Source organism: Monopterus albus, unplaced genomic scaffold (assembly GCF_001952655.1).
Source record: "Monopterus albus unplaced genomic scaffold, M_albus_1.0 scaffold256.1, whole genome shotgun sequence".
Taxonomy (NCBI): domain Eukaryota; kingdom Metazoa; phylum Chordata; class Actinopteri; order Synbranchiformes; family Synbranchidae; genus Monopterus; species Monopterus albus.
In genome coordinates, this window is record NW_018128136.1 from 382,524 (window position 1) to 392,465 (window position 9,942).

The 9,942-nt window shown below is 43.1% G+C and overlaps 2 protein-coding genes across 2 annotated transcripts in view; both read left to right on the top strand.

The window, feature by feature from the left end:
- Positions 1 to 3,271, top strand: part of adsl (adenylosuccinate lyase) — a 5,469-nt gene extending 2,198 nt beyond the window's left edge. Inside the window, 11 exon segments of the mRNA XM_020621266.1 lie at positions 1 to 112; positions 295 to 339; positions 567 to 646; positions 777 to 948; positions 1,033 to 1,079; positions 1,187 to 1,277; positions 1,403 to 1,472; positions 1,546 to 1,693; positions 1,789 to 1,969; positions 2,805 to 2,981; positions 3,087 to 3,271. The exon segment at positions 1 to 112 is cut by the window's left edge and continues 16 nt beyond it. Of these exon segments, the coding sequence (XP_020476922.1) occupies positions 1 to 112; positions 295 to 339; positions 567 to 646; positions 777 to 948; positions 1,033 to 1,079; positions 1,187 to 1,277; positions 1,403 to 1,472; positions 1,546 to 1,693; positions 1,789 to 1,969; positions 2,805 to 2,981; positions 3,087 to 3,173 (1,210 nt within the window). The 3' untranslated portion in view covers positions 3,174 to 3,271.
- A 505-nt stretch (positions 3,272 to 3,776) lies between these two features.
- tmem150b (transmembrane protein 150B) overlaps positions 3,777 to 9,942 on the top strand; it is a 10,555-nt gene continuing 4,389 nt past the window's right edge. The window contains exons 1-4 of the mRNA XM_020621267.1: positions 3,777 to 3,991; positions 4,142 to 4,224; positions 8,431 to 8,490; positions 8,604 to 8,671. Of these exons, the coding sequence (XP_020476923.1) occupies positions 4,160 to 4,224; positions 8,431 to 8,490; positions 8,604 to 8,671 (193 nt within the window). The 5' untranslated portion in view covers positions 3,777 to 3,991; positions 4,142 to 4,159. The remainder of the gene's footprint in view (positions 3,992 to 4,141; positions 4,225 to 8,430; positions 8,491 to 8,603; positions 8,672 to 9,942) is intronic.

Below are 9,942 nucleotides of genomic sequence, written 5' to 3' on the forward strand. Positions count from 1 at the left end.
TAAGCTCAGGCACGACGTCATGGCTCACGTCCACACCTTCGCACACTGCTGCCCCACTGCTGCTCCCATCATCCATCTTGGAGCCACCTCCTGCTACGTCGGGGACAATACTGTAATTAAGATTAATATTATATGGAGTTATTAATTTGATCACATGACTTATAAGAGACTGAGGATGTATTTTGTCTCCAACTTGTCCTGATAAATCTCACCAAGACTTGCAGTTCCCTCTCAAAAGATTCTCCAATGCCAAGTTTTCTTGTTCTCTTAAGGTGTTTTGTTTTTCTTCCTCAGGACCTGATTATGCTGCGTGATGGATTTGATATTCTGTTGCCTAAGGTGATGCTCAGCTTTTTGTTAGAAAGCATGCACACACATCCGGTTGTGTATCTGTGAAATCAGTAGAAACAGGGCAGAGAAGCAGCTTTGTTGTAAGCCTCAGCTGTTCAGTAACAAGTCAACTATGTAGAAATAATCAATGTGCAGTGTGTTGTCACAAACCACACACACACACGAGTGTGTGCAACAGTGTATTATGCAATAACCCAGTGTTTTTGTTTGCACAGCTGGCCCGAGTCATTGACAGACTGGCAAACTTTGCAGAGAAGTATGCCGACCTCCCCACGCTTGGCTTCACACACTACCAGTGAGTCTGAGTGCAGCTGCTCTCCCGTCACAGTTGTCCTGTTCCTGAGTGTTTTCATCTGTCTGACCAGTTTGCTTTAATCATTGTCTTCTGATGAACATCCAGTGTTTTCCCTCTGCTCTGCCTGCAGACCTGCCCAGCTGACCACGGTTGGGAAGCGAGCATGTCTGTGGCTGCAGGACTTAGTCATGGACATGCGCAACCTGCAGCGAGCCCGTGATGACCTGCGTTTCCGAGGGGCCAAGGGGACCACTGGCACCCAGGCCAGCTTCCTGCAGCTTTTTCAGGGGGACCATGACAAGGTGCACATAAATCATTCTCAGTCTAAGAGTAAAGTTATAAAGTCTGTACTCTGATCAAGATAATTGTACCACTGTCTCCACCAGGTGGAGGAGCTTGACAGGATGGTCACAGAGATGGCTGGCTTCAAAAAGTAAGTTGTACACTGAAGGTCTTGCAGTCTTCACTAATCATATCGCAAGCTGATGCAGGTTAATGGCCTCGTTATTAGCGCTCATGGTGTCGCACCATCTTCCCCAGAGCCTACCTGGTGACTGGTCAGACATACAGTCGTAAGGTGGACATAGACTGTCTGTCCAGCCTGGCCAGTTTGGGAGCTACTGTTCACAAGGTAAGCTGCAGAGCCTGAGACACACAGAGAAATGTCCCCTGGGGGTGCTGGGTGGAAGTGATAAACCTGCTCCATCTATCCGACTTTATTTATATTAACATCTTTGATCCATCTCCCTGCTGTAGATCTGTACAGACATCCGCCTGCTTGCCAACCTGAAGGAGATTGAGGAGCCTTTTGAGAAAGAGCAGATTGGTACGTTCGCTCCCTGTACATCACTTTGTGAAACTCACAGTGAAACCTGCATGAGCTTGTCTTGCTCCTCCAGGTTCCAGCGCCATGCCCTACAAGAGGAACCCCATGCGTGCAGAGCGCTGCTGTAGCTTGGCCCGACATCTGGTGGCGCTGATGGCTGACCCGCTGCAGACGGCCTCGGTACAGTGGCTGGAGAGGACGCTGGACGACAGCGCCAACAGGTGCGTGATGGATTTGAGTAGTACACTACACACAGGCCTTTTCCTCCTGGTTTTTCTATGCATATATACTCACTCCCCCCCTCACTGACATGCAGGAGGATCTCCCTGCCTGAGTCCTTCCTGACAGCAGACATCATCCTCAGCACGCTGCAGAACATCACAGAGGGACTGGTGGTCTACCCCAAAGTCATCGAGAGACACATCCGCCTTGAGCTTCCCTTCATGGCCACAGAGAACATCATCATGGCGATGGTGAAGGCAGGAGAAAACAGACAGGTAGGAGCAGGGAGTCCGGTGTGGGCCATACTGCTCAGTGAGCAATCCAGTGTTGGCATAATAACATCCGGCAGTAATTCATTTATCCTGCTGTTAAAAGAGTGATAATTTACCTAACAGAAAAAGCAAGAAATAACTGTTGTAGGTTATGTTCAGGAGGAATCTTGAACCGTTCTTCCTCACAGAACCTCTTCAGCTGCTTCCTCTGCATCACTGTGGGTGTATGGTACACTCAGGAGCAGAGACGGTAACCAGCTCTAATGCTTCCTTTAAGCCTTGACTTGTTACTCTGGACTTCTTTTCTACTTCACTGAGTGTTCTGCATTGTGCCTTTGGAGTCAGCTGGGTGCACGCGTCTGGAGGGAGTAGCCACAGAACTAAGCTGTCTCCATTTATAGGTAGATCTTTGGGTAAATCCCATTTCCCTTAAAGGTGCAGTGTGTAAGGTCTAGGTGGATTTGTTAGCAGAAATTGGCTATAGCATGCATAATTACTGTGTAGTCACCAGAAAATAAGAGTCATTGCATTTCTTTTTAATCTTGGAATGAGCCTTTTATATCTACATAAGAGCGGGTCCCCATCACAGAGGCCGCCATGTTGAGCTACCATGTTTTTACAGTAGCCCAGAACGGACAAACCACACACTGGCTCTAGTGCACAACGTTTGTGTCTTCACGTTGGAGTCGCATACCAAAGGTGGTGTGTTTTTTGGTGGACCGGGGCCATGCTGTCATGATGCTATCCTCAGTGTCTCTAGAGTAGCCATGAACCAGGCATCAAATCACAGATCAACTCTCTGCACGGTCTCCATCTTCCTCTTGGATCTCTCTTTCAGGACTGCCATGAGAAGATCCGAGTTCTGTCCCAGGAGGCAGCAGCTGTGGTCAAGCAGGAGGGCGGGGATAACGACCTTATGGCCAGAGTCCAGCGAGACCCATACTTCGCCCCCGTTCTGGAGCAGCTGGATGCCCTGCTGGACCCCAAGACCTTCACTGGCCGCGCTCCCCAGCAGGTACAAGAAGGATGTTGGTGTTTTTCTAGAAAGCTGCAGAACTGGTTTGTAATATGTCCTATTTAGTCCTTTCTTTCCTTCTGCTGTGCCCTCCACTCCCCCCAGGTGGCCAGGTTCCTGTCTGAAGAAGTGCGCCCCCTGCTCGAGCCATACAAGGCCAAGATGGATGTCAAGATAGAGCTTGAGCTTTGACTCACACACACACACACACACACACACACACAGACTTCATCATGGTGTGTGGCCATGGTGCACGCTGCATTGTATCTCAATAAATTGTTGAAATAATTTATCATTATCAGAGCGTCTTTATTTGTGCCTGCTGTATTTTAATAAAGTAAATGTAATGAATCATAACAAAGAAAAGATGATTAATGTGGTAATAAACTGTTGCTAATGTTTCTGTTACTGTCACTGATAGGAACCAAAGGTCATAAGCATCACATGGCTTTTTATATCATTCCTCTTCATAAATAATGCTAATAAATACTGAAGTAAATTATTAATCCACCACTTTTCTGCTTTGCGGTTCAACCTGCAATCATTCACAGACACTGAGGCCAGAACGGTGGCTGAGACTGTTTCACTTTTGATTGATTTTAATTTATTTATTTATTTATTGTTGTTGAAATTCAGTCTCTGGTTTACAGTGTTTTGTCTTAAAAGTTTGGTCTCAGTTCACAGAAAGGAAAAGAAACTTGCTGACAACCAGGAGGAACTCGTAAATAACCGTTGGCTTAAAGTTAAGCCCACCCCCTTTTATATAGACTCGACTTTTCTGCCTGTTGTGTATTTTCTTCTGTCAGTAACCGTACATCTGAGATACCACCTACTGCTGATGATATTTCCAGTGTATTCATAGTGCTGACAGTGTCAGGAGACAGCGCAGTAGTGTCCGAGCTCACACCATCTGCTGGAGTCATAGACGGCAACAGTGAAGGTGGAATTAGCTACTTTGAACGAAGCTGTAATAGTATCTGTGTGTACAACCAGCCGGTCCTCAGCACCAAGTGAGTCGAAACAGTATCTTTGAACTCAACGTAGTATCTCAGTAGGTTTATGCTTCAGTGTTGTATTTTGACTGTGTCACAGGCTGTGCACTTTACCCAGGACCCTGTAGCTTTGTAACAGATGACTTTTATTTTGTTTCCCTCCTGCAGCAGCAGCCGGGCTGCAGCATGTGGCTGTGGGCTTTGCTTCCTGTCTGCCTGGCTCTCTTTGGCACTTTGGGCATTTGGGCTGTGTGAGTATTTCCCCCCCCCCCCTCCCGTATTAACATTGTCTTGTGGTTTACATAGAGAGGTACCGTTTTCTAAATCTTGTATCATTTCTCAAAACTGAACAGAGAAAGTGTTGAACACTGTTCTGAGGGTTAACAGATTGGTGCCATTATGAGGCAGATCATTAAAAATACAAAACTTTTTCATTTAAATGTGAAAAAAGTGGCAGTAGCTGGGTTCTGGGTGGCAAAACTACACAAACGTGTTCTAATGACAACACAAAACTAAAGCTGCACGTCTTGGTTTTATTTGACCAAAATTTAAAACTACAGTACATTAAGATATCGAGCAATATATGAGTGGGATTTACTTCCAAATTATATTACTCCACAAAATAATGTCAATAGATTCTATCTGAGAAGAAACAGAATGTAAAGTTTCTATGGGCGTGTTGTGTTAAACTCAGATTCAGGACTGTGTTTAAGCAGAACATGTGTTTAGTGTTTGTATGGATGCTAATTATGTTAAATGTCACTGTCTTATTAGTATGTTGTGATTGTTATGCTGGTGTAATGAGAATGTAAATACTTAAGAATAGCTGATGGGGATCTTAATGAACAAACAAACCACCAGCAACACACAGGGAAAGGAAGAGGAAGTCAAAACATGTTAAATTAGCAGCAGTTTGTTGCTCTTTATTTATCTACTGTCACTGTCACACATTAGATTACAGCCTGTAAATTACAGTGCATGTATTTTGTATATGGAGACAGACTGTGTTAATGATTAACCGACAGGCTGTACGATACGTGTCAGGGAACTGTGAGAGGTGCCTTTACCCAGTAAAACAAACTGTTTTATGAACTTGAATATAAAATACACCTAAAAGGAAAATGACGTTTTCTCACTCTGTTCTTTATTCTGTATGTTGTCCAATAAGCCACAGAAGGTTTGAATGACAGCAGACTGAATCTTCTACGTTTTAACAAGCTGTTCACTAGCAGGGACCCGCCCCAGGTACAAATGAAGATACAAGGATATGAAATGTGTGTATATCCTTGGTTGTTTATGCACTTGAGTGTTTTGAGGAAGGTTAAGGAGGAAATTGTGGAGGGGTGTAACAAAAAGTGGAAGCAGAAGTATGGTGGTTTCAATGGATTTAAACAGTGTAACCGGAAGGCACATAGCTCGAGTCAGGCCCTGCTCCTGATCTTCAGATAATTACATGATCTTCATTTAATACAAGCTTGTCGTGTTTCTGCACTGCTGTCAGCTGTGACTGGCTGATCTGACCACACACTGTATGGAACAGTAGCATTAAAACAACATTTTACATCAGTATGCTTTGTACAACAATAAGTGCAAAATGACATGGAGTGATGCTGTAACTATTTTAATTGGAGTATTGGTACTGTTCCTGCATCTTCTTCATGTTTCCTGTTACCAAGTGACACATTACTGTACTGGTAAATGGATAAGGATAAGGATAATCACCTTTATTGGCCAAGTATGTTACACACAAGGAATTTGTTTCCGGTACAGAACTGATGGCAGCCATCTGTGGCGCCACCTCAACCGATGGCTCCAACCATCAGGGGCAACGGGGGACACATGTAGTTGGTAATTAAAAATAGTTTCATTTCACCTGTTATATTCATTTCTCAGGAACAGCAGTGATGTTCCTGGGTTAATTTTACCATTACTAACCATTTCAATCACTATTTAGTGGAATGGTGTTCTTTACCTCTCACAGATTATGGTTCAAATGAGGATAATGCACTTGTTTTCATAAAAAATGCATGTTAAAACTTTTTTTAATGTACATTGGAAAGACCTACATATAAAATACATTATTTACATGACATTGTTTTTTTTCAGTTTTATTTTACATTTTGAAATCTTTTCTTTTTATGAAGTGATGTTGATAAATTAACATGAGACACCTCTTCTGTTCAGGGTCAAACTGACCCAAACAGTATCTTTGTAATATAAACATGTAGGGGGAGGTTGCAAATATGTGAAATGAACCATTTTCATTTTATATGTAGGTTACACCTATTAAGCCAAGCAGAAGACGTTTCATACCAATAAAATACTTTGAACTATTGTTTTTAGATTTTTAGCCTTACAATGCAATGCAACATAACAGGAGGGTTAAGCTAGTCCTTAGCTATTAAATTAAAAATGCATTCACACTTTACTAATGCTATCAGAAACTGTTCAGTGAAATGCGTAATCAATTTGAGGCCAAGTGTAACAGCTTAAACTTAACTTTGGCTTGCTAGCTATTGTTCGACCAGTCCGTAGGTTGGGTATCAAACACATTCACATACTTACTTTTCTTTGTAGTAAGGGATGAGGTTGGATATCGAAGTGTTTGTGTCGCTGACTTTTACGCTGCAGTTGCTTCATCTAAATCATCAACATGTCTCCTGGACCCCATCCCAACCGGGCTGCTCAAAGACCTCTTTCCCCTAATCAACACATCCATACTAGATCTGATTAACCTTTCTCTATGTTCCACAGGCTTTTAATGTTGCAGTAATTAAACCTCTACTCAAAAAGCCTACTCTTGACCCAGGTGTCCTAGCTAATTATAGACCAATATCCAATCTCCTATTTACAGTATTGTTCAAAATAATAGCAGTACAATGTGACTAACCAGAATAATCCAGGTTTTTAGTATATTTTTTATTGCTACATGGCAAACAAGTTACCAGTAGGTGCAGTAGATTCTCAGAAAGCAAACAAGACCCAGCATTCATGATATGCACGCTCTTAAGGCTGTGAAATTGGGCAATTAGTTGAAAGGGGTGTGTTCAAAAAAATAGCAGTGTGGCATTCAATCAGTGAGGTCATCAATTTTGTGAAATAACAGGTGTGAATCAGGTGGCCCCTATTTAAGGATGAAGCCAGCACTTGTTAAACATGCATTTGAAAGCCTGAGGAAAATGGGTCGTTCAAGACATTGTTCAGAAGAACAGCGTACTTTGATTAAAAAGTTGATTGGAGAGGGGAAAACCTATAAAGAGGTGCAAAAAATTATAGGCTGTTCAGCTAAAATGATCTCCAATGCCTGAAAATGGAGAGCAAAACCAGAGAGACGTGGAAGAAAACGGAAAACAACCATCAAAAGGGATCGAAGAATAACCAGAATGGCAAAGGCCCAGCCAATGATCAGCTCCAGGATGATCAAAGACAGTCTGGAGTTACCTGTAAGTACTGTGACAGTTAGAAGACGTCTGTGTGAAGCTAATCTATTTTCAAGAATCCCCCGCAAAGTCCCTCTGTTAAAAAAAAAGGCACGTGCAGAAGAGGTTACAATTTGCCAAAGAACACATCAACTGGCCTAAAGAGAAATGGAGGAACATTTTGTGGACTGATGAGAGTAAAATTGTTCTTTTTGGGTCCAAGGGCCACAGACAGTTTGTGAGACGATTTTAGATTTTGTAAAATTACAATAACATAACAGGAGGGTTAATCAAAATTTAGTTCTTGCTTTTTACCTTGTACTTGCATGTTTTTCTTGTTTTGAATACCCTATAAATGCTCTGTTGTGTATTGTGTATATGCCCTGTAAACGAACATACAGGTGCATCTCAATAAATTAGAATATCGTGGAAAAGTCCATTTATTTCAGTAATTCAACTCAAATAGTGAAACTCGTGTATTATATAAATTCAGTACACACAGACTGAAGTAGTTTACGTCGTTGGGTCTTTTAATTGTGCTCACATTTAACAAAAACCCACAAATTCACTATCTTTGAAATAAATGGACTTTTCCACGATATTCTAATTTACCGAGATGCACCTGTACTGTAATATGCGGCCTGGAATTGAAAGCATCACCCTTTATGTAGTTTGACAGTAAGTAGCATGAACATGTGATAGTTTACAGTGAAACCAGATTGACAGCATAAAGTAAATAAAGTTGGCAAGTACAACAGTAGAACAAAATGCAGTTCAGTAATAAGATGATATTAATGCCATATGACAAAAGAAACCGCATGTTCCTGATGTGAAGAAGTTGTTTTAATGGTTGTCTTCTGCTTTTGCTCTGATGAATAATCAGTTATACATCATCTTAAACATTTCCAAACAGACTTAAGAACAACTTATAAGCAAACAATAGATTAATTAACCAGTGGTGTATTTGGGGTGTGTGCGCCACTGAACGTTTTCTCTCCCATGCATTCAGTCATAATGCAACAGTCACTTTCCTTTTAGGTTCGCTGTAGCCGTAGCAAATGGAACAGTCAACCTCACAGAGGGAGTCCCTTACATCAGGTCGGTAGCACTGACAGCCTGCTGTTGGCCTTCCCTCATAAATATGTCAAATTCCTGTTCAATAAGTAGCAAGTCACTATTGATTGCTAATGATTTTCTCATTCTCTTGTTAGTAAATGCGGCACCTACCCTCCTCAGAGCTGCCTCTTCTCTCAGGTCTGCAACATCTGCTCCGTTTTAGGTAATGGCAGATACATGTATGCACTTTCTGGCATTCACTGATGTTCCCGTGTGCCTAGGTACCGTATGCTTTAGCGGTGTGTTTCTGAAGTCCAGGGTGTTTGGTCTTTTTTTCTAATGCCTCTCCACCGGCAGCCGGAGACATTTTCTGTTTGTCCGTGCGTCTGTCAGATTCTTGCCAATGTAATATCTCAGGAAGGTCTTGAGGGAATTTCTCCAAATTTGACACAAATGTCCAAGTGGAGTCAAAGATCAGAATTTGGTGGTCAGAGGTCAGTGACCTCATGTTTGTCCCATACCCGTGAATTTGACTGGTTGTTGGAGGCAGAAGAAGAAATTGTTTTTGCTGAGAAGTATGCACGCAGCAGTCCCCAGATGTGTATTTGTTGAGCTGCCAGCTTGTGTTTTCTGACAAGTTGCACGTTGGTTCAAATATATTTCTTATTAGTAAAACATTGATGCCTGTTTGTGAACTTGTGATGGTGTTTGATCCTAGAGGAGTCGGTGATCACCACAACCAAACCATCGCACAGGTTCCATCATATAGATGCCTTGGTGTCTTGACTGACAAGTTACGAACAGGGAGCATACCTGTGTGCGGTCTTTGCAGTAGGTTACAACAACGGTTGCATTTTTACGACATCTGGGAGTTCATGGTTTAGATAAAAAAAATGTATGATCACTTTCTTTCAGGCCTCACCGAACTCTTCCCAGACCCGAGTTTTTGCCTCCGCAACCGCCTGGGCTGCAGCCCGCTTGGCCTGCCGGCACCCGTCAGCTGCCTCAGGTGTCCCAAAGCCAACCAGGCTCAAAAGGACCCCTTCCTCAGCTTGATGGCATCCCTTACTTCTGGTGTCCACCACCGGGTTTGGGGATTGCCACTACAACAAGCACCGGAGACATTACGGCCACAGCTTCGAACCGCCGCATCGACAATGGAGGTGGAGAATATGGTCCACTCGGACTCAATATCTCCAGCCTCCCCCGGGATCTGGTCAAAGCTCTGTCGGAGGCAGGAGTTGAAGATCTCTTTGACAGGGGATTCTGCTAAACGTTCCCAACAGACCCTCACAATACGTTTGGGTCTGCCGAGTCTGTCCAGCTTCCTTCCTCGCTATCGGATCCAGCTCACCACCAGGTGGTGATCAGCTGACAGCTCCACCCCTCTCTTCACCTGAGTGTCGAAGACATACGGCCGGAGGTCAGATGAAACAACCACAAAGTCAATCATCGACCTCTGGCCTAGGGTGTCCTGGTGCCATGTGCACTGAT